At 43.2% G+C, this 24,414-nt stretch overlaps 1 protein-coding gene across 2 annotated transcripts in view; it reads left to right on the top strand.

Annotated features, from left to right (window-relative positions):
• The window catches only part of Cdk12 (Cyclin-dependent kinase 12), a 109,822-nt gene extending 92,166 nt beyond the window's left edge, over window positions 1–17,656 (top strand). Inside the window, exons 10-12 of one of the 2 annotated variants that reach the window (XM_053779747.2) lie at window positions 3,564–3,717; window positions 17,054–17,261; window positions 17,375–17,656. In XM_053779747.2, the coding sequence (XP_053635722.1) occupies window positions 3,564–3,717; window positions 17,054–17,241 (342 nt within the window). In that variant the 3' untranslated portion in view covers window positions 17,242–17,261; window positions 17,375–17,656. The remainder of the gene's footprint in view (window positions 1–3,563; window positions 3,718–17,053; window positions 17,262–17,374) is intronic. The other variant, XM_053779748.2, reaches the window with a different exon arrangement.
• Window positions 17,657–24,414: the final 6,758 nt, after the last annotated feature.

Raw genomic sequence — 24,414 nt, forward strand, 5'->3', positions numbered from 1 at the left:
CCAAGCAGATCTACGTTCACATGCGTAGTGCTCCAAAAGTAGATCTACTTTTTTTTTTTACATATTTTCAAATATAACAAAAAAAAAAAGTAGATCAGAGTTTTTGTACACGTTTTCAAATGTACAAAAAAAAAAGATCTACTCTTTTTACATGCTTTCAAATATTGAAAAAACGTATCCTGGAGAGAGTTCCGGGGGTCAACGCCCCCGCGGCCAGGTCTGTGACCAGGCCTCCTGGTGGATCAGAGCCTGATCAACCAGGCTGTTACTGCTGGCTGCACGCAAACCAACGTACGAGCCACAGCCCGGCTGGTCAGGAACCGACTTTGGACCGTTTGGACTGTTTACGGGTTAATCATGGAACTCGGGGGGGGGGGGGGGGTCCACTGTATGTCGATGGTAATAATGTAGCTCTGGGCTGCATTAAATACTGTGTAGCTAGGATGTGGAGAAATATCCCCCTAACAAAGCTGTTGCAATCCATGTCTGCATGGTCCACTGATTCTCAAGCTGGTCCTAGTGCCAGTAAAAGACAAAGAAGGGAAGTAACCTCGGATAGGGCTTTGATACCTGAAATCCTTATGGAGGGGGATTACCCTTCCAAACAATAATCTCTCCCCCTCCCCCTTTCCAAGCAATAACCTCTCCTCCCTCTCCCCTCCTCGCCATCTTTCATACACCAGTAAGTCTCTTCAATAAAGGTAAAAGTGATTTAAATGTTCATTTATCCATTAAAATTAGTCATTTATACAGTGGACCCCCGACCAACGGCAGCATCGACTAACGGCAAATTCGTCTAACTGCGCTCTTTGGCATAAAAAAAAGGCTCTACCAACGGCGAAAAACTCATCTAATGGCTTTTGTCCTGAACGTGTCCATGCGGCCTGAGCGGGCGTAGCCACTCCAAGACTCAGTGTGGCATTGTTTACAAGCATTTGCTGTCGATATCACGTGTACCTTCGATATATTTTGTGTTATTCCAGTGTTTTTAGTGCTTGTAACTGCTCAGTAAGCCACCATGAGCCCCAAGAAGGCTTCTAGTGCCAAGCCTGTGGTAAAAAGGGTGAGAATTACTATGGAAATGAAAAAAAGGATCATTGAAAAATATGAAAGTGGAGTGCGTATGTCCGAATTGGAAAGGCTATATAACAAACCCCATTCAACCATCACTACTATCTTGGGAAACAGAAAGGCGATCAAGGAAGCTGTTGTTGCGAAAGGTGCAAGTATGTTTTCAGAACAGAGATCGCAAATAATTGAAGAGGTGGAGAGACTGTTGTTGGTATGGATAAATGAAAAATAATTATTAGGAGATAGTGTCTCTCAGTTAATAATATGTGAAAAGGCAAGACAGTTGCATGATGATCTCATTAAGAAAATACCTCAAAATAGTGATGATATTGATGAATTTAAGGCCAGTAAAGGCTGGTTTGAGAGATTTAAGAATCGTAGTGGCATACACAGTGTGGTAAGGCATGGTGAGGCTGCCAGTTCAGACAAAAAAGTGACTGAAAAATGTGTGTGAGACTTTAAGGAGTACATAGAGACTGAAAACTTAAAACCTGAACAAGTGTTTAATTGTGACAAAACAAGCCTGTTTCGGAAGAAAATGCCAAACAGGACCTGCATTACTCAGGAGGAAAAGGCACTCCCAGGACATAAGCCTATGAAAGACAAGCTGACATTAATGTTGTGTAGTAATGCTTGTGGTGATTACAAAGTGAAGCCTTTGTTGGTGTATCACTCTGAAACTCCCAGAGTGTTCAGGAACAACAATATTGTCAAGGGTAATTTGTATGTGCTGTGGAGATCAAACAGTAAGGCATGGGTCACTAGGGAAATGTTCATGTACTGGTTTTATGGTGTGTTTGGCCCCACTGTGAAAAATTACCTCCTGGAAAAGAAATTATCACTTAAGTGCCTCCTGGTAATGGACAGTGCTCCTGCTCATCCTCACGACTTGCAAGAGCAAATTGCAGGGGAGTTTGGTTTCGTTAAAGTGAAGTTTTTGCCTACTAATACAACTCCTCTCCTCCAGCCCATGGACCAGCAGGTCATTTCAAACTTCAAAAAACTCTACACAAAAACAGTGTTTCAGAAGTGCTTTGAAGTGACCTCAGACACTCAATTGACCCTAAGAGAGTTTTGGAAAGATCACTTCAGTATCCTCAGTTACATAAACCTTATAGGTAAGGCTTGGGAGGGAGTGACTTGCAGGACTTTGAACTCTGCTTGGAGGAAACTGTGGCCACAGTGTGTACAAGAGAGGGATTTTGAAGGGTTTAGGGCTAACCCTCAGGAGCCTATGCCAGTTGTGGAAGCTATTGTGACATTGGGGAAGTCCATGGGGTTGGAGGTTTGTGGTGAGGATGTGGAAGAGTTGGTGCAGAACGACAACGAAGAACTAACCACTGCAGACCTGCAAGAGCTTGATGTGCAACAGCAACAGGTCACCACAGCTCAGGTATGTGCTTCAGAGCAGGAGGGGGAGAGACAGAGGAAGTTGCCTTTGTCAAGGAGTAAGAAAATGTGTACAATGTTTACAAAGGTGCAAGAATTATGGATGAATTTTATCCTGTCACAGCTGTTGCAAGCCGTATTGGCAACATGTACAATGACACTCTTGTGTCCCATTTTAGGGAAATCCTAAGGGCAAGTGAGAAACAGAGCTCCCTGGACAAATATTTTGTGCTACAGGGGTCCAGTGACTCAAACTGGTCCTAGTGGCATTAAAAAACCAAGAAGGGAAGTAACCCCACCAAAGGACTTGGTACCTGAAGTCTTTATGGAAGGGGATTCCCCTTCCAAACAATAGAGAACCTGAGTATCCCCTGCTGCTGGCACATCACTCAACAACTCCACAATAAAGGTAAGTGGCATTTAATTATTGTTTATTTTGCATGTAGCATTCGTTTCTGTGTAGGGAAATGTATATTTCATGTAAAAAAAAAATTATTTTGTTCACTACTTTTGGGCGTCTGGAACGGATTAATTCTATTTCCATTATTTCTTATGGGGAAAATTAATTTGACTAACGGCTAATTCGACTAAAGGCTAGCTCTCTGGAACGGATTAAAGCCATTGGCTGAGGGTCCACTGTATTTATTTCTCATTGTTTTCTGTATGTAAAACTATAGTTATTCTCTTTAAAATCTATTTTTTGTTAATATTTTTGAGTGTCTGGAATGGATTAATTGGATTTACATTATTTATGGGAAATATTACTTCGGTTTTCGTCCATTTCAGATTTCGACCGACCTTCTGGAATGGATTAAGGACGAAAACCGGCGTTCCACTGTACAGTACACTACTGTATAAACATTTAACGATATACCAGAAATGTTATAAATGGTGCAGAGGTGACATTATAAGAATATCAAAGATAGTTGACACAAACTACCATTATAGTATGCTCCTCACTTAGCAATGAATTCATTCAACGACATGGTCTTAGGAATAGAACTCCATCGTTAAGTGAGGAGAGGCTGTATTTATAGATGACATAATATTGTCTTAATTTTTTACCAGGCACAAATTAATTTTAGATTATTGTGGTTATACAGATGGACTTGGGTATACGGCGGCTACTGGAGCGATTAAATGCTGCTGTTCTTTTGGCTGCTACAGCACGAGAGCGACGAATGCGTGGCGATTCAGGAGTTGTTGATGTTAGTGAATTAACAGTAGAGCCTAATGAGCCCATTATTACACCATCAGGTACGTATTTTACAGTGTAACTATTAGTAATACAGTATTAGAGTTGAACCAATTGTGCTTTATGTAGTACTTAGGTATGTGTATTTGTGCTTTATGTAGTACTTAGGTATGTGTATTTTAGCCTTGTTTATATGATTAAATATGATCTTCCTTTAGAGTTTAGAGGATTGGGGGGGGTAATAGTTTCTTGATAGTTTTGGTTGCTTCCCCTAACTTAAAAAGGAAAATTTGTAGCTTACCTTTTTCTATTATTATTGTGAATACCCTGTAGTCTGTAAAGGAGAGAGGCTTATTTGTCCTCCACTCTGTTACAGAATTCTAAAAAAAAATGGCTACTTTTAATATATGTTCAGGCTTTGTGCTTGGCATGTATAGTAAATTACTGTACCTGAATTTGGCACGGTGAGCTGTCAACTCGATTCCACTTCTTAGCTTTCATTTGGCTTGTGTGAATGTGCCCTATTACACTAATTTTTAAACTCCTGTCTGGTGTTTGCTTCTACTCCATTCACCAAAGATGTTTTTATTTTTTTATTATCACTGGCCGATTCCCACCAAGGCAGGGTGGCCCAAAAAGGAAAAACTTTCACCATCATTCACTCCATCACTGTCTTGCCAGAAGGGTGCTTTACACTACAGTTTTTAAACTGCAACATTTACACCCCTCCTTCAGAGTGCAGGCACTGTACTTTGAAGGAGGGGTGTAAGTGTTGCAGTTTAAAAACTGTAGTGTAAAGCACCCTTCTGGCAAGACAGTGATGGAGTGATGTATCCATTGTTAACTCTCTCACTGTTGAGACCTCTGCTCACAAACTTGCTCTCCATGTCAAACAATTTTCAAAAAAAAAAAAAAAAAATTCTTATGAAATGATAGAGAATCTTTTCCTGATGGTAATGACACCGAAAGTACGAAATTTGATGGAAAACTTGCAGAATTACGCTCTTGCGAAGTTAGCAGTCTCGGTGATATTTATGCATTGGCAATTTCACCCACTCTGAGCCCTATTTTTGGTTAATTCCATTGTTCCAGTTAACCAAACTTGTAGCTATTTCGCTAGAACTATTTGTTCTATCAATTGAGTACAAGAAACTGCCCATTTACTGATTTTAACTACCCAATAAAGTGATCATAAATTGGTAATTTGGCTAGTTTCATATGCAATTCAAGTAAGGCCAGTTTCAAAATAGGGTCCAGAATTAACAATACAAACATTCCTAGCACTAAAATAGCATTTTCTCTGTTCATTAATCACGTCCAGGCCCCTCTTACATTACGCTTGCTCTTCATTTTGAATTTTTATTCACACAAGAAATAAATTATTCACTGTTATTCAGACTACTGCATAATTGTAATAATAATAAATAATATCAGCACATTCATGAATGCATATTAGACCAACCAGTTGATGTGTATTGGATGCATGACATGATTTGTTTAATCTTGAACATTGTCAGAAATCTAACATTTCTGCTACTTTGAGCTCAATTTCAAGCTTTTAGTCGGTAAACCATTCAAAATCACACTATTTCTGTAATGTGTCTTCCATTCTGTCAAATGAGACCAAGAAAACAAGAATACAAACACAAATACCATACAAAAATACACCACAAAGTCACTGTTTTAAACCAAAAACACGTTGCAGTTTTTTTCTCATGCACTAATTGCTGCAGGATTTTTTTTTATAATGTGCACACTAACCATGCAGACCCATTCTTATATGTAGGCCTACCAGCTTTCTCCCGCAATATTTGAAGCCGCTAAAATTTTGGCATAGTATTATGGGACCGACACTGGCTTCAAAGCCATAATATTGCTGGACTGACACTGGCTTCAAAGCCATAATATTGCTGGACTGACACTGGCTTCAAAGTCGTAATATTACGGGACCAACACTGAAGGGGGTTAACCTTTTCAGTGCCGGGACCTCTGCTCGCAAACTTGCTCCCAGGGTCAAAGAATATTAAAAAATAATTATTTTATCTTATGAAATAATAACGAATTTTTTTCTGAAGGTAATGAAACCAAAATTATGAAATTTGATGGGAAAAGTTATGGAATTATGTTCTCGCAAAGTTAGTGGTGTCTACGATATTCATGCAACGGCAATTTCACCTAACAACTCCCCAATAAAGTGATGATCAGAAGTCGGTATTTTGGCCAATTTCGCACATTCAGCAATTGCCAATTTGAAAATAGGGTCCAGAATTAATAATGTAGACATTCCTGGCCCATCTATTTTGAATTTTTATTCACAAAAAAAAAAAAAAGAAAATTTACTTTTATGCAGACTACTGCATTATTGTAATAATTGTATAAATAATGTCAGTGCATTCCTAAATGCATATTAGACTGGCCAGTTGGACACGTATTGGACAAGTGATGTCGTTGAGTACTCTGGAATATCGGCAAAAATTTAACATTTCCTCTATTTTGAGCTCAATTTCAAGCTGCAACTCTGTCCTGAAACTAATCAAAATCATATCTATTTCTGTAATACAGTGGACCCCCGGTTAACGATTTTAATCCGTGCAAGAGGGCTCATCGTTATGCGAAATAATCGTTATGCGAATGAATTTTCCCCATAAGAAATAATGGAAATCAAATTAATCCGTGCAAGACGCCCAAAAGTATGAAAAAAAATTTTTTTTACCACATGAAATGTTAATTTTAATACACACAAACTGAAAAAGGCATGCACAATTAAATGACACTTACTTTTATTGAAGATCTGGTGATGATTGATGGGATGGGAGGAGGGGAGAGCATTATCTTCTTACTGTTTAGAAGGGGAATCCCCTTCCATTACGACTTGAGGTAGCAAGTCCTTTTCCGGGGTTACTTCCCTTCTTCTTTTAATGCCACTAGGACCAGCTTGAGAGTCACTGGACCTCTGTCGCACAACAAATCTGTCCATAGAGCTCTGTACCTCCCGTTCCTTTACGATTTGTCTAAAATGGGCCACAACATTGTCATTGAAATAGTCAACAGCACGGCTTGCAACAGCTGTGTCAGGGTGATTTTCATCTATAAAGGTTTGCAGTTCAATCCACTGTGCACACATTTCCTTAATCTTTGAAGTAGGCACAATGGATTCCACAACTGGCATAGGCTTCTCAGGGTTAGCCCCAAACCCTTCAAAATCTTTCTTAATTTCCATACTAATTCTCACCCTTTTTACCACAGGGTTGGCACTAGAAGCTTTCTTGGGGCCCATGGTCACTTATTTTCCAGAAACAGCACCGAAAATACTGTAATAATACGAAATATTCCGAGTGTATGCTTGGATGTTACCGCGGAGGCTGGCTGGTAAACAATGGGACGGAGCGGCACATGTGAGGCTGGCTGAGGGCACATTGGACGCGTCTCGGACGAAAATCGGTATGCGGGTTTTTAATCGGTATGCGGGGCAAAAATTTTGCGATAAAAGTAATCGTTATGCGGAAAAATCGCTATGCGATGCCATCGTTATGCGGGGGTCCACTGTACAGTGGAACCTCTACTTGTGAGTGTGTCCACGTGCGAGTTTTTCCAAATACGAGCAGTTGATGGGTCGATTTTTTGCTTCCATACACGAGCAAAATTTCCACGACCGAGCAGACCTCAAGGCAGGTTCCTTGACACTGGTGAGGGGCTCTTGCTCTTGATCTCGAGAATTGTATCTCATTTGTTTGTTGGACTATCTTATTGAAACTTGGGCAATGTATGATGGAAAGATGCTTCTTAACGTACACCAAAAATGAAAGAAATCTAAGCATAAATAATGGAGTTCACTTTTCAGCAATTAGCCACCCCTTAGCTGTAATTTTGAATGGTTTTTATGGTTTATTCTCGTTTTTTTGGTCTCATTTGATAGAATGGAAGATATATTACAGAAATAGATATGATTTTGATTGCTTTCACAACGAAAAGTGCCTTGAAATTGAGCTCAACCTAGGACAAATGGTCAATTGCTTGGCTGTTTCAGAGTAAACAAATGACGTCACTGTCCATTCCAGTATGCAGTCGTGAATGGGTTGACATTATTTATACAATTATTGCAATAAGGAATAACAGTAAATCTTATATTTTTTTGTGAATAAAAATTACAAATTATTTATATAATAATAATATGTATAATAATAATACATATATAATAATAATGTACTACATATAACAATTATAATAGACGGCTTCAAAAGGCCGTCACTAGATGGCAGTGTTTACCACAACAAAAAGGAAGCGGTTGTAGCCGCCTCCACCTGTTACATAATGACATATTTTATTCATTCTAGAGTATCATGTTTCTATGTTATTTTTATTGTTTGTTATGTCTTATTAGATGAACTGTAATATACATGTATAAATAAGCCGTATAGATGATACAGTATTAGCAAAATTATTCATGAAGTATTTTCATCGGTCTCCAGACAAACTTGTCCACTGCCGACACCGCCCATACCACTACATGAATGACATATTTTATTCATTCTAGAGTATATATCATGTTTCTGCATTATTTATGTTGTTTGTTATATCATATTATATGAACTGTGATAGATAAATAAGCTGTATAGATGATATTAGCTAAATTATTCATGAAGTAGTATTTTGCCCGGTCTCCAGACAAACTCTCGTCCACCACTGACACCGCCCATACCACTACATGAATAACATATTTTATTCATTTTAGAGTATATATCAGGTTTGTATGTTATTTATATTGTTTATTATGTCATATTAGATGAAGTGAGATAGATAAATAAGCCGTACAGTTGATGTTAGCGAAATTATTGAAGTACAGAATTCCACTGGAATGGATTAATTGCATTTCAATTAATTTAAATGAGAAAAATTGACTCTGCAAACGAGCAAATCCAGTTGTGAGCAAGGTCATGGAATGGATTAAACTCGCAAGTAGAGGTTCCACTGTATATCTTCCATTCTGTCAGACGAGACCAAAAAAACGAGAATGCATCCATAAAAACCATACAAAAATACACCGCAAGGTTGCTGTTTTAAACCAAAAACACGGTCACACTTTTTTTCTCGTGCACTGGGTGCTACAGGTGCTCTCATAGCTAGGCCCAAATTTACTGCTGACAGCTTACCTGAGTGAGCTGAGCTCATGGCGTAATACTACGGGACCAACACTGGCTTCAAAGCTGTGATACAATGGGACCAACACCGAAAGGGTTAATGCTTATATTGACAAAGGTGAATCTAGATTGTGACCTGTGTTAAATCTTTGATACTGTTGTATTTTGTACCAGGTCATTGTCATTTGTGAAAATAAGGTAGTGTATTTTCCTTCTTAGTGTCTTATTACAGAGATTTAGCAGCTCATATGTGAGAGAGTTTTCATCTGAGCTCCTTCCTGACATCATTTTCTGTGTTCTTCCATTTTAAATGTCTTAAATTGAAATCACCAAGCAGCAACATGTTTGGGATTGGAAGATTTTCCAGGCAGTTATCAGTTTTTAATAGCTGTTTCTTGAACTGTTGAGATGTGTCTGGCAACTTGTATACAACTACAATGAATAAGTTTTGGTTCTCAATTTTTTCTACCAAAACTTCAACCACATCATTTGTGGTGTTTTAGTAACTGTGAGCAGATGAGCTGCTCTTTGACATACTGTGACATCTAAGTTGTTCCCTGATAACCATATTTCATTGTCAGAGTACTCTTTTGTGTGGGTCTCTGTGAAAGTCACAAACATTGCACTTGATTCCACTACTGGACAGTAACTTGGTGGGATGGCTTAAGGCCTTGTATCTTTGCAAATACAAATGATTATTGTTGGCACAAATAACTCGTTCTGGAGTGTGAGGTCACTGGCTGTACATCCAACCCAACAAGGCTCTAAGGCGGTAGAATATTTTTGCCATTATTATTATTATTATAATCAAAAAGAAGCGCTAAGCCACAAGGGCTATACAGCGCTGCAGGGTAGGGAAGGAAGCGAGGGTATTGGGCGGCAGAAGAGGGGAGGGCTGATCAGTAGGTTACAGAAAACAACGGGGCAGGGGATAGTGCGGGGGTAGAGGGTAGCAAGAGATTGAGGTAGAAAGGGCTGAAGGCATCAGAGTTTGTGAAGTAAGTCAGTTGTTGTCAAAAAGTCAATGAGAGAGTCCGGATGAAAGGTGGGTCCATTAGCGAGAAGGGAAGGTAAAGAGAGAGCAGCGGAGCGAAGACGACGATGGAGGTAAATTCTGCGTGCTCGTTGATAAAGTGGGCAGTCCAACAGAATGTGGCTGACTGATAATGGAGCCTGGCAATTCTCACAGAGAGGAGCAGGGCGCCTCTCCATGAGATATCCATGAGTAAGACGAGTATGGCCAATGCGAAGACGGGAGAGAGTAGTCTCCCAATCTCGACACTTGTGACAAGAAGACGGCCAGTAACCTATACTCGGTTAATAGATTGAAGTTTGTTACCGAGCATAGTAGACCAACATTGCTGCCAACGGGTGTGAAGGTGGGTAGCTATTGCAGCAAAATAGTCCGTAAATGGAATACCTCTATAAGAAACTGGTAGGTCATGTACTGCTGACCGCGCAGCAGTGTCTGCCTGTTCATTGCCCTGTATGTCAACATGACCAGGGTCCCAACAAAAAACAATATCTTTATGCTTGGTAAAGATGCGGCGTAGCCAAAGTTGGATACGGAGGACTAAGGGGTGAGGTGTATCAAATTTTTGTATAGCCTGTAAAGCACTAAGGGAGTCTGAGACAACCACAAATGATGACACAGGCCTAGATGCAATACAGATAAGTGCTGCAAGAATGGCATACAATTCCGCAGTAAAAATACTAGCCGAAGATAGTAAATGCCCTCGCACGACGCTGTCTGAAAACACTGCTGCGAATCCTACGCCGTCAGAACACTTAGAGCCATCTGTGTACACAGCAATGGCATGAGAATGAGAGTGGAAGTGATCAAGAAAAAGAGAGCGGGAAGCGACAGTAGACAGTTGGGCTTTCGAGCAAGGGAAAGAGAAAGAACAGACTCGAACAGCTGGAACTTCCCAGGGGGATAGGGAAAAGTGAGATGCTACATGAACATAGAAAGGTGGTAATTGAAGAGAAGGCAAGAGCGAATGAAGGCGAAGAGAGAAGGGACGGAATAAACAGGGGCGGCGAACAAATAAAGAATGTCTACTAATATCAGTGACCATTCTATAAATGGAAGGATTGCGGAGATCATGAGAGCGTACATAGTAGCGAAGGCAATGGGCATCACGGCGATCGGATAAGGATGGAACGTTCGCTTCTGCATAGAGGAATTCAACAGGGGAAGAGCGAAAAGCACCAAGGCATAACCGTAATCCTTGGTGATGAATGGGGTTAAGGCTAGAGAGAGTAGCAGGAGAGGCCGCTGAATAGATCTGGTCACCATAATCAAGTTTCGATAAAATGAGGGTGGAATGTAGGCGAAGGAGAGTTCGACGATGAGCTCCCCATGAAAGATGAGCAAGGGTTTTCAGAAGGTTCAGCCGGCTGTGACAAGTTGCCTTCAGAGTGGTAATGTGAGGTTTCCAGGATAACCTACGGTCAAAGAGGAGGCCCAGAAACCTGACTATCACGTTCAGGGATACAGGAGCCACAGAGGTACAAAGGATGATCGGAGATGACCGAGCTTCTAGTGAAAGTAATTTGGTGAGTTTTGGTGCTGGAAAATTTAAACCCGTATGTGGTGGCCCAATTGGAAACACGGTCGACCACATGCTGGAGAGAAACTATAATGAGGTGACAGTCAGTGCCTGCACAGGCAATAGCGAAGTCATCAACATAGAGTGATGACCAAATATTTGATGGAAGACTAGAGGCCAAATCATTTATAGCAAGGAGAAAAGGTGTTGTGCTCAAAACACATCCCTGGGGGACACCTTCAGCTTGGATAAAGTCCGGGGAGAGCACATTATTAACCCGAACACGGAAATGCCTGTCAGTTAAAAAGTTCTTAAGGAAGGATGGTAGATTGCCTCAGAGGCCTAAGGAGTGGGCTTGGGCCAAAATATTATACCTCCAAGTTGTGTCATATGCCTTCTCAAGGTCAAAAAATATGGCAATAACTGAGTGGTTATTCGCAAAGGCATTATGAACATACGTATCCAAGCGTAGTAAGGGGTCTATGGTAGAACGTCCCTTACGAAAGCCATATTGACAAGTGGAGAGACTATTGTGTGTCTAAATACCACGCTAAACGTCTATTTACCAGGCGTTCCATCACTTTGCAAACTGCACTGGTAAGAGTAATGGAATGATAGTGGGAGGCTTCATGTCCCGTAGTGCCTGGTTTGCGGAAAGGGAGAACAATGGCAGATTTCCACAGCTGGGGAAGAACACCTTGTGACCAAATAGATTGAAAAGGCATAATAGGACTGCAAGGGCTGACTCATGTAAATGTTGTAGCACACGAATATGAATGTCGTCGGGCCCAGCTGCCGATGATCGGCAAGCTGAGAGTGTTGCCTCCAGTTCTTGAAGTGTAAAAGGCACATTATACTGTTCTTCTCTGATAGAATAAAAGTCCAAGGGTGCTAACTCTCTGGCAGACTTTGAGGAAAGAAACGAGGGGCATAGATGGAGCCCCTGAGAAATGCAGACCAGATGATTGCCAATTTCATTGGCAACATCTAGTGGGTTTGCTATGTCAACACCGGCAACCCGCAGAACAGGAGCCGGGTCAGGAGAATATTTACCACTCAGTTTTCTTACTTTTTTCCAGTCTGCACTCATAGAGGAAGCAGAGGTGATGGTGGAGACAATCTCGCCAGCAAGTGCGTTTAGGGTCACGGATGACACGGCGAGTGATCGCACGCTTCTGCTTAAAATCAAGAAGTCTCTCTGTGGTTCTATTGTACCGGTACTTGCCCCATGCAGCGCGTTTCAAACGTACTGCACGAACACAAGCAGGAGACCAAGGCACACATTTTTGAGAATGCCTGCCCGAAGTTTGGGGTATAGAATGAGAAGCTGTGGTTAAAACGGAGGACGAGAAGAGGTGTAGGAGCTCATCAATGGAGGATGAAGAAGGAACCTCTCTAAAAACAGTTAGTTGTGAGTAAAGGTTCCAATTTGCCTGATCAAATTGCCAGCGTGGGATACGAAGAGGTGGTGAATATGAAGGGGAAGTAAGAATGATTGGGAAATGGTCGCTGTCATGTAAATCCGGGAGAACAGACCAGGTGAAGTCTAATGCGGCAGAGGAAGAGCAGACAGATCGATGCAAGAGAGAGTGTGAGTCCGAGGATCAAAATGGGTGTGAGTACCTGTATTTAAAACATGGAGGGGGTGGGTAGCAAGAAAAGCCTTGAACTGAATGGCATGGGAATCACAGTGAGACCCCCCCCCCAGAGGAAATGGTGGGCATTAAAATCGCCAAGTAACAGAAGCGGTGGCGGTAATGACGAAACAAGAAAGGCAATATTCGGAATAGATAATGCCCGAGAAGGAGAGAGATACTATAAAGAACAGAGCGTATACCACCTATGCAAGTGGATACGGACTATTGTGTAATGCAGCAAAGTACGAACAATTAGCTGATGGTACGGAATATCAGTGTGTAGAAGAAGGGCACTTTCATTAAAGTTCCCATCAGGAAAAGGATCTGAAGAATACAATAAATTATAGCCTGAAATGGGATAGATAACAGCAGTGTGAGATTTTGGTTCTTGTAAGCAAACATCAACAGGGGAAAACTGGGCGAGTAACATCTGAAGCTCACCCCGATTACCCCTGAGGCCGCGTATATTCCACTGTAAATAGGCCATGATTGGCAATGATAAAGATACCTGAAATCCGCAGGTAAGGGTTCCTACGGACTAGAGGGGTTAGAAAAGTCCACATGCGGAGGCAGCAGAAAACGTTCAAGCAGCGAAGGAACGGTGCGCTGTGAAGAAAGGAGTTCCGCAGATGGAGGAGAGGAGAGAGAAGGAACAGAGGGTGTATCAGTGTCCATTGATGGTTTGGTCTCTGCAATATATTCAGAGATTGCTTCAAGTGTTTCGGAATTCAGAGACGTCGTATGGGAGACAATGTTGGAGATGGTAGGGGAGGATGAGTAAAGATTGGAACTGTAATGGACTGTACCAAGGTAGGGGGGGGCGAAAGGGTGGAGGGAACTGGAGAAGAAGCATGGAAGGGGACAGAAGAGGCAGAAACCTGGGAGGTGGCAGAAGAGGAAGAAACTTGGGAGGGAACAGGGGAGGAAGGTACAGTACGAGGAGGAGGGTGAACCTCTACACTTGTAACAGAGCCAGTGAGAGGGGGAAAACCAGGTACAGAGACAGGGAAGGGAAAATAAGGAGGTGGAAGAAGGGAAGGAGGGGTTAAAGGACCTTTTTTTTTGACTTCTGAGAAGTAGAGGGACGATTGGGAGGAGGTGTCGTACGAGATCTCGTCGATAATGAGGCTTGTGAGGGAGAACATGAAGAAGCAAGAATAGACTGAGGCATTGAAGTAGGGACGTCTGAGCCTAGGACAGCAAAAGAATTAGATACGGGAGTGACTATGGGAGAGGTAACCACAGAGGAAGCTGCAGAAGATGGGACCCCAGAAGCGGGGGACGTTTTGAAACACGGGAATAAGAAACACGAGGTAGTCTCCCTTGGAGGCGGAGATGAGAAACTGCCATGGCATAAGGGAGACCATCTGCCTCTCTGAGGTAACGGATTTCCCGCTCATTTAAGTAGACTTGGCAATGGCGAGAGTACGAAGGGTGAGCCTCATGACAATTAAGGCAAGAGGGAGGTCGATTGCAAGACGTATTAGAATGGTCATCGGCACCACAGACTGGGCATTCGGCTATAGATCTGCAATATTTTGCTGGATGGCCAAATCGCCAGCAATTTCTACACTGTTGCGGTGTAGGGATCACCTTTCGAACTTGTAACCAATGTCCTGCTACATAAACTGAGGATGGGAGTTCACGGCTGTCAAAAGTTAAACGAGCCACATTGCTAGGGTATCGTCTGTGCCTGCGGGCAGGAAGAACATAAGTGTCTACCTTGAGGATTGGGAGATCTTGGAGTTCCAGCTGTTCAAGAATGTCATTGCCACATGTCTGGAAATTTTGTTGAACTATGGTATGGGGCAGAATGATGGTACCACTACAAGAATTGAGGGAATGATGTTTGTCAATGGTGACAGGAACAGTATCGATATGGGAAAATAGAGAAAGATCATGAACTTGGGTAGCATTCTGTACAGTGATGATGCGCGTACCACTCTTAAGAGTATGAAAAGAAATATCTTTACCAACATGGCATAGGAGTGCTTTGCCAATACTGTGACTTAAGAAATCGTAATGACTGTGGTCGGAAAGATAGGCAGTAGAAGAAGTCGGTCGTAAAGTGAAGAATTTAGTCCATTGTGCATTCTGAAACTGAACGTGGAAAGGGAGTGCAGGACATGTCGATCTTTTCTGAGAAGAACGAGAAGGTGGAGAAGTATCATCAGCAGGTAATTGTCGTTGGCATTTAGGCGTGGGACCAGAGTTGGTCCGACGTGGAACGGGCCGGCGATTCAAAAATGGCCGCACCGTAGAGGGAGAGGCCGGAAGCATAGTCAGAGAGCGGAGGTCAGATAAATTGAAGGAGTCAGTCGAGACCTCAGTACCTGAAGCGGATGAGGAAACAGCACCGGCAAGAGATACAGAGGCATGAGGAGTGTCCGAAGAGTGGTCCAAAGACGAGGCGGGGTCAGAACAGGGTGCTGTATCAAGAAGGGGCCCTGGGGTAGCAGGTTCATGGACTAGGGCTGCCATGGTTAGGTTACTTCTTTCTTTTTGTTTATAAGAAAAAAAAGAAAGAAAAGAAAATAAAAAAAAAGAATAAAAAAAGGGGGGGGGGACCGGGGAGGGATAGTTCCTAGGAGGAATGAAAGGGCCAGAAATCTCCCTCCGCCCCCAAGAGGACCTCAGCACCGCAAGTAGCGCAGGTGCAGCATGGAACCCGTGCCATACCCTACCCATCATGCCAGTAAACCAGCAATCCGGGATAGCAACCTCACATCTGCCGACCTACCTCAGTGGACAAAAGAGAGGGCGGCCAGATATCCGCCACAAAGCATACCTCCTTCGGCCACCACCCCCGGAATCCGAAAGGTGGCTTCCAGAGATACACCCGTCGCCCGAGAGACACCCAAAGCCACCCTCCGGGATACCGGAGAGGGATTGGGACATCCCCAGGCAATCCAGATTCCACGGCAAACTATGCCACCGCCAAGAACCTCAACGGAATGGGATGGACCCCGGATCCTTTCCCCTACCTAGGAGCTAGCGTGCCTGTGGGAAAAAATCCCAAAGGCCAAAAGGGAGGGGTGGGGAGGAGGAGGAGGAAAGGAAAAAGGGGAGGATGGGATAGGGAAGGGGGGATTGGGGGGTAATTAGGTTCGGTCTGAGGAAGGAGACCGACAGGTCCAATTCCTCAGACCAAGAGCCTCTTCACCACAACAAGGAGCCCCCCCTTGAAGAGGATATTTTTGCCAAAAGTCCCTTTAACTGTATTCCTTGGAATGCAGGCAAGATGTGTAATAATTTATACCTGGAAAATACCCGAGTAACTGAGAAATGAGGTGTAAGAGGTTTAAGACTTTTAAACCTCTTTAAATATAGAGGAATTATCAGCAGACACATTACTGTGCAAGAAAAGTATAAAATACCAACAATGAAAGTTAAGACATGTGCAACATCTGGATATCTTTATTGTAGATGTTTCGTCATCCAGTGGCTTTAACAATACAGATTCTAGGACATACTTAGAAGACAGAACTATATACAAAAGATGAGGTAATCAGTCTCTCAGCCTTGGAGTTAGTGTTCACATCATTGTGGTGGAGGAGAATCTCCTCTGTATTGACAAAGCCACTGGATGGCGAAATGTCTACAATAAAGGTATCCAGTTGTTGCACATGTGTCTTAACTTTCAGACACATTACTGCCATGAAAAAGGTAAAGTTCCTTTAGAGAGACATTGATGTAAAAATTAGATTTGCACTAATTTTTATTCATTGTAATGTAAGCCATTGTTTAATGCAATTCTGAAAAATATTTTAAATATAGTTATGGAAAAATCCTTTTGTTCACCTAAGTTTATTTACTAAGCAAGGAATTGTAAGAGGAATGTTCATGTATTGCAGCTGCTATGCAATGGCAAAATGCATTACAAAAGAGGGAAAGGGGCATTTTATCCTGTAGTCTAGCCCTTGTGGCTTAGTGCTGCTTTTTGATTATTATAATAATGTCCTATAGTCTTGCATCTATATTTTCCCCTAACAAAACTATCAGTGTACAAGTTTTTTTTTTTTTTTTTTTTTTTTTTTTTTTTTTTTTTTTTTTTTTTTTTTTTTTTTGCAGCATTGTATGGTGAAGGTGATGCAGGACTGTTATCAGAAGGAGTTAGAGAAGCTTTATCACAGCTGTTTGATTTCTTCAATCTTCATGTAACTGGGTTAGCTCCAGGACCTGTCCAATCAACCAGAGGTCAGATGATTCCTCATAGTGAACATGCCCACCGTTATAACAACACTGGCCGAGTTACATGACCACCACCTTCAACACCATAGTAGGTTGTTAAAAATAGTTACCTTATGCTGGCTTTGGTACATTTGATTTATAAATTTGCAAGTGTTATATTTTTTTTCAAATCTAATGAATTTTCATTTTTATCTGTATTAGGGTTGGCAATTGTAGAATGGAGTATGGTGTGGGGTGCTCAGGTGTTCCTGCAGTCTGCCTTGTTCCTTAAATACCCCACCCTAACCCAGATGTGTTGTGCCACTACTGTCAACACCACTCATAGCCTCAACGAGTGGTAGACTGTCTTCTGGAATAGTGGCGTTCAAGCTGCTACCCTCTTTGGGCATTCAGGAAGTATGATTGTGAATTGTTTTAACAGTGAATGATTAATAGCTATTGCAGCATTGTTCCAACTTCAAAAAAAAAAAAAATATATACATAGACAGCAGGTTAGTGGGTGGATGACATGGACCTCTTTTTTCCTGTATTACCAGGAGTTAATCGTCAAACATTCCATGAAACCTCCATGTTTGATATTTACTACAAATAGAATGGCCATATGAGTGAGCTTAAGCTGTGTGTTGACCTTAGTGTCTTGAGGACATGACTGCTGTCCTGGAACAAATGGTCTGATGTCTGACTCCCAGTTGTCAGGCTGTTCAATCTGTGATGTGTATTATAATTGTAAATCTAAATTATGCATCTCTACTGCAGTTTTGGGTAATCACTATATTACCAAACTCTGCAGGTTGTTACAAGAAGTTCTGTAGAATTACTGAAATAAAATTTTGTCTATAGTCCAAGGTGTACCATTGGTTTGTAATGGTAACTTTTATATAAATAAATAAAAGATAATTTATGTTGTGTTTTATTTGGCCACTTGTGAAGTTTTAAATTGGAAAAGTATTAAGGTAACAGTTCTATTATTATTATCAAATACGTAATGTGCTAAACCAACAAGGGTCATGCAGCACTGCCTGGCAGAAAATAGTGCTGGGGCTATAAACAACTAGGTGGTTTTGCTAGCCACATGGTGCAACCGAAGTTGAATACGAAGGACCAATGGATAAGGGAAATCAAATTGTTTAATGGCTGTAAAGCGCTGAGGGAATCTGAAGTGATCACAAATGCCAAAAGACGTACGTAATACAGAGAAGCGCACTAAGGATGGTATACAACTTGGCAGTAAAAATACTGGCCGAGTCTAACAAATGACCCTGGACAACAGCGACTGGGAATACCGTTGCAAACCCAACACCGTCAGAAGATTTAGAACCATCTGTATAAACAGCTATGACATGAGCATGTGACTGGAAGTGATCAAGGAAAAAAAAAAAAAAACAGCAGCAGCTACAGGTAGGAGAGCTTTGGCACTTGGCAATAGGGGAGAACAGACATGAACAGTCAGAACCTCCCAAGCGGGAAAGGAAAAGGCAGATGCTACATGAACATACAGGAGAGGCAACTGGAGTGAAGATGAAAATGGTTGGAGTAAGCAGGGGCACCGAACAAATAATGGGCTTTACTAAAGTTAGAGACCAACCTATATGTAGAAGGAACACGAAGGTCATGATAGCGGACAAAATAACGAAGGCAATGAGCAAGACGATCGGCTAAGAATGGAACATTCACCTCAGCATAGAGGCTTTCAACGGGATGAATTAAAGGGACAAAATGTAGATCCTGATGAAGAAGGGGATCTAACTTAGAGTTGTAGGTGAAGCCACAGAATAGACTTGGTCACCATAATCCAGCTTGGACAAAACTAGCGTGGAATGCAAATGGAGAAGAGTCCAGCGATCTTCTCCCCATGAACGATGCACAAGAATTTTAAGGAAATTCAGCCAACCTTGGCCAGGTGCCTTCAAAGAGGAAATGTAAGGTTTCCATGTAAGCCTGCAATTGAATACACCTACCATCCGACTTACGACCACTCGACTTATGACCATGTTTTTTATGCCAAATTTCTGGGAAATAAACAACTATTTGTGTTGTACAGTGTTTATCCTAAACCTTACAGTATAATTATTATTATAATCAAAAAGAAGTGCTAAGCCAGAAGGGCTATACAGCGCTGCCTCTTCAAGGGGGGCTCCTTGGCGTGGTGAAGAGGCTCTTGGTCTGAGGAATTAGACCTGTCGGTCTACTTCCTCAGACCGAACCTAATTATCCCCCATTCCCTATCCCATCCTCCCCTTTTTCCTTTCCTCCTCCTCCCCACCCCTCCCTTTTGCCCTTCCTTTTTGGCCTTTTTTTTTTTTTCCACAGGCACGCTAGTTCCTAGGTAGGGGAAAGGGTACCGGGGTCCATCCCATTCCGTTGAGGTTCTTGGCGGTGGCGTAGTTTGCCGTGGAATCTGGATTGCCTGGGGATGTCCTGATCCCTCTCCGGTATCCCGGAGGGTGGCTTTGGGTGTCTCTCGGGCGACGGGTGTATCTCTGGAAGCCACCTTTCGGATTCCGGGGGTGGTGGCCGAAGGAGGTATGCTTTGTGGCGGATTTCCGGCCGCCCTCTCTTTTGTCCACCGAGGTAGCTCAGCAGATGTGAAGTTGCTATCCCGGATTGCTGGTTTACTGGCATGATGGGTAGGGTATGGCACGGGTTCCATGCTGCACCTGCGGTGCTGAGGTCCTCTTGGGCGAGGAGGGAGATTTCTGGCCCTTTCATTCCTCCTAGGAACTATCCCTCCCCGGTCCCCCCTTTTTTTATTTTTTTTTATTTTCTTTCTTTTTTTTTTCTTAAAAACAAAAAGAAAGAAGTAACCTAACCATGGCAGCCCTAGTCCATGAACCTGCTACCCCTGGGCCCCTTCTTGATACCGCACCCCGTTCTGACCCCGCCCCGTCTCTGGACCACTCTTCGGACACTCCTCATGCCTCTGTACCTCTTGCCGGTGCTGTTTCCTCACCCGCTTCAGGTACTGAGGCCTCGACTGACTCCTTCGATTTATCTGACCTTCGCTCTCCTCTGACTATGCTTCTGGCCTCTCCCTCTACGGTGCGGCAATTTTCGAATCGCCGGCCCGTTCCACGTTGGACCAACTCTGGTCCCACGCCTAAACGACAACGACAGTTACCTGCTGATGATACTTCTCCACATTCTCGTTCTTCTCAGAAAAGATCGACACGTCCTTCACTACCTCTCCACGCTCAGTTTCAGACTGCACAATGGACTAAATTCTTCACTTTACGACCGACTTCCTCTACTGCCTATCTTTCTGACCACAGTATTGGCAAGGCACTCCTACGCCATGTTGGTAAAGATATTTCTTTTCATGCTCTTAAGAGCGGTACGCGCATCGTCACCATACAGAATGCTACCCAGGCTCATGAGCTTTCTCGTCTTTCCCATATCAATACTGTTTCTGTAACTATTGAAAAGCATCATTCCCTCAATTCTTGCAGTGGTACCATCATTCTGCCCCATACCATAGTTCAACAAAATTTCCAGACATGTGGCACTGACATTCTTGAACAGCTGGAACTCCAAGATCTCCCAATCCTCAAGGTAGACACTTATGTTCTTCCTCCCCGCGGGCAGAGACGATACCCTAGCAATGTGGCTCGTTTAACTTTTGACAGCCGTGAACTCCCATCCTCAGTTTATGTAGCAGGACATCGGTTACAAGTTCGAAAGGTGATCCCTACACCGCAACAGTGTAGAAATTGCTGGTGATTTGGCCATCCAGCGAAATATTGCAGATCTATCGCCGAATGCCCAGTTTGTGGTGCCGATGACCATTCTAATATGTCTTGCAATCGACCTCCCTCTTGCCTTAATTGTCATGAGGCTCACCCTTCGTACTCTCGCCGTTGTCAAGTCTACTTAAACGAGCGAGAAATCCGTTACCTCAAAGAGGCAGAAGGTCTCCCTTATGCCATGGCAGTTTCTCATCTCCGCCTCCAAGGGAGACTACCTCGTGTTTCTTATTCCCGTGTTTCAAAACGTCCCCCCACTTCTTGTATCCCATCTTCTGCACCCACCTCTGTGCTTACCTCTCCCATAGCCACTCCTGTAGCTAATTCTTTTGCTGTCCTCGGCTCAGACGTCCCTACGTCAACGTCTCAGTCTGATCTTGCTTCTTCATGTTCTCTCTCACAAGCCTCAGTAGCGACGAGATCTCGTATGACACCTCCTCCCAATCGTCCCTCTACTTCTCCAAAGTCAAAAAAAGGTCCGTTAACACCTCCTACCCATCTTCCACCTCCTCATTTTCCCTTCCCTGTCTCTGTACCTGATTCTCTCCCTCTCACTGGTTCTGTTACAAGTGTAGATGTTCACCCTCCTCGTACTATACATTCCTCCCCTGTTCCTTCCCAAGTTTCTTCCTCTTCGGCCACCTCCCAGGTTTCTGCCTCTTCTGTCCCCTTCCACGCTTCTCCAGTTCCCTCCACCCTTCCGTCCCCCTCTACCTTGGTACAGTCCATTACAGTTCCAATCTTTACTCATCCTCCCCCTACCATTTCCAATATTGTTTCCCATACGACGTCTCTGAATTCTGAAACACTTGAAGCAATCTCTGAATATATTGCAGAGTCCAAACCATCAATGGACACTGATCCACCCTCTGCTCCTCTCTCCTCTACTCCATCTGCGCAACCCCTTTCTTCACAAAGCACCGTTCCTTCGCTGCTTGAACGTTTTCCACTGCCTCCGCATGTGGACTTTTCTAACCCCTCTAGTCCGTAGGAACCCTTACCTGCGGATTTCAGGTATCTTTATCATTGCCAATCATGGCCTATTTACAGTGGAATATACGCGGCCTCAGGGGTAATCGAGGTGAGCTTCAGATGTTACTCTCCCAGTTTTCCCCTGTTGGTGTTTGCTTACAGGAACCAAAATTACACTCTGCTGTTATCTCTCCCATCTCAGGCTATAATTTATTGTATTCTTCAGATCCTTTTCCTGATGGGACCTTTAATGAAAGTGGCCTTCTTCTACGCACTGATATTCCGTTCCATCAGCTATTTGTTCGTACTTCGCTGCATTACACAGCATCCCGTATCCACTTGCATAGGTGGTATACGCGCTGTTCTTTATATCTCTCTCCTTCTCAGGCATTATCTGTTCCGGATATTGCCTTTCTTGTTTCGTCATTACCACCACCGATTCTGTTACTTGGTGATTTTAATGCCCACCATTTCCTCTGGGGGGTCTCACTGTGATTCCCGTGGCATTCAGTTAGAGGCTTTTCTTGCCACCCACCCCCTCCATGTTTTAAATACAGGTACTCGCACCATATTTGATCCTCGGACTCATACTCTTGCATCGACCTCTCAGTCTGCTCTTCCTCTGCCGCATTAGACTTCACTTGGTCTGTTCTTCCGGACTTACATGACAGCGATCATTTCCCAATCATTCTTACTTCCCCTTCATATTCACCACCTCTTCGCATCCCACACTGGCAATTTGATCTGGCAAATTGGAACCTTTACTCACACCTAACTGTTTTTAGAGAGGTTCCTTCTTCGTCCTCCATCGATGAGCTTTTACACCTCTTCTCGACCTCAGTTTTAACCACAGCTTCTCATTCTATACCCCAAACTTCGGGCAGGCATTCTCAGAAATGCGTGCCTTGGTGGTCTCCTGCTTGTGCTCATGCAGTACATTTGAAATGCGCTGCATGGGGCAGGTACCGGTACAATAGAACCACAGAGAGATTTCTTGAATTTAAGCAGAAGAGTGCGATCGCTCGCCATGTCATCCGTGACGCTAAACGCACTTGCTGGCGAGATTATGTCTCCACCATCACCTCTGCTTCCTCTATGAGTGCAGTCTGGAAAAAAGTACGAAAACTGAGTGGTAAATATTCTCCTGACCCGGCTCCTGTTCTGCGAGTTGCCGGTGTTGATATAGCAAACCCACTAGATGTTGCCAATGAAATTGGCAATCATCTGGTCCGTATTTCTCAGGGACTCCATCTATGCCCCTCATTTCTTTCCTCAAAGTCTGCCAGAGAGTTAGCACCCTTGGACTTTTCTTCTCTCAGAGAAGAACAGTATAATGTGCCTTTTACACTTCAAGAACTGGAGGCAACACTCTCAGCTTGCCGATCATCGGCAGCTGGGCCCGACGACATTCATATTCGTATGCTACAACATTTACATCAGTCAGCCCTTGCAGTCCTATTACACCTTTACAATCTTATTTGGTCACAAGGAGTTCTTCCACAGCTGTGGAAATCCGCCATTGTTCTCCCTTTCCGCAAACCAGGCACTACGGGACATGAAACCTCCCACTATCGTTCCATTGCTCTTACCAGTGCAGTTTGCAAAGTGATGGAACGCCTAGTAAATAGACGTTTAGTGTGGTATTTAGAGACACACAACAGTCTCTCCACTCGTCAATATGGCTTTCGTAAGGGACGTTCTACCATAGACCCCTTACTACGCTTGGATACGTATGTTCATAATGCCTTTGCAAATAACCACTCAGTTATTGCATATGGCATATGACACAACTTGGAGGTATAATATTTTAGCCCAAGCCCACTCCTTAGGCCTTCGAGGCAATCTACCATCCTTCCTTAAGAACTTTTTAACTGACAGGCATTTCCGTGTTCGGGTTAATAATGTGCTCTCCCCGGACTTTATCCAAGCTGAAGGTGTCCCCCAGGGATGTGTTCTGAGCACAACACTTTTTCTCCTTGCTATTAATGATTTGGCCTCTAGTCTTCCATCAAATATTTGGTCATCACTCTATGTTGATGACTTCGCTATTGCCTGTGCAGGCGCTGACTCGCCTTATTACAGTTTCTCTCCAGCATGCAGTCGACCGTGTTTCCAATTGGGCCACCACACGTGGGTTTAAATTTTCCAGCACTAAAACCCACCAAATTACTTTCACTAGACGCTCTGTCATCTCCGATCATTCTTTGTACCTCTATGGCTCCCGTATCCCAGAACGTGATACAGTCAAGTTTCTGGGCCTCCTCTTTGATCGTCGGTTATCCTGGAAACCTCACATTACCTCTCTGAAGGCAACTTGCCACAGCCGGCTGAACCTCCTTAAAACCCTTGCTCATCTTTCATGGGGAGCTGATCGTCGAACCCTCCTTCGCCTACATTCCACCCTTATCTTATCGAAACTTGATTATGGTGACCAGATCTATTCAGCGGCATCTCCTGCTACTCTCTCTAGCCTTAAGCCCATTCATCACCAAGGATTACGTTTATGCCTTGGTGCTTTTCACTCTTCCC

The sequence above is a fragment of the Cherax quadricarinatus genome, chromosome 24 (assembly GCF_038502225.1).
Source record: "Cherax quadricarinatus isolate ZL_2023a chromosome 24, ASM3850222v1, whole genome shotgun sequence".
In the NCBI taxonomy this organism is placed as follows: Eukaryota; Metazoa; Arthropoda; class Malacostraca; order Decapoda; family Parastacidae; genus Cherax; species Cherax quadricarinatus.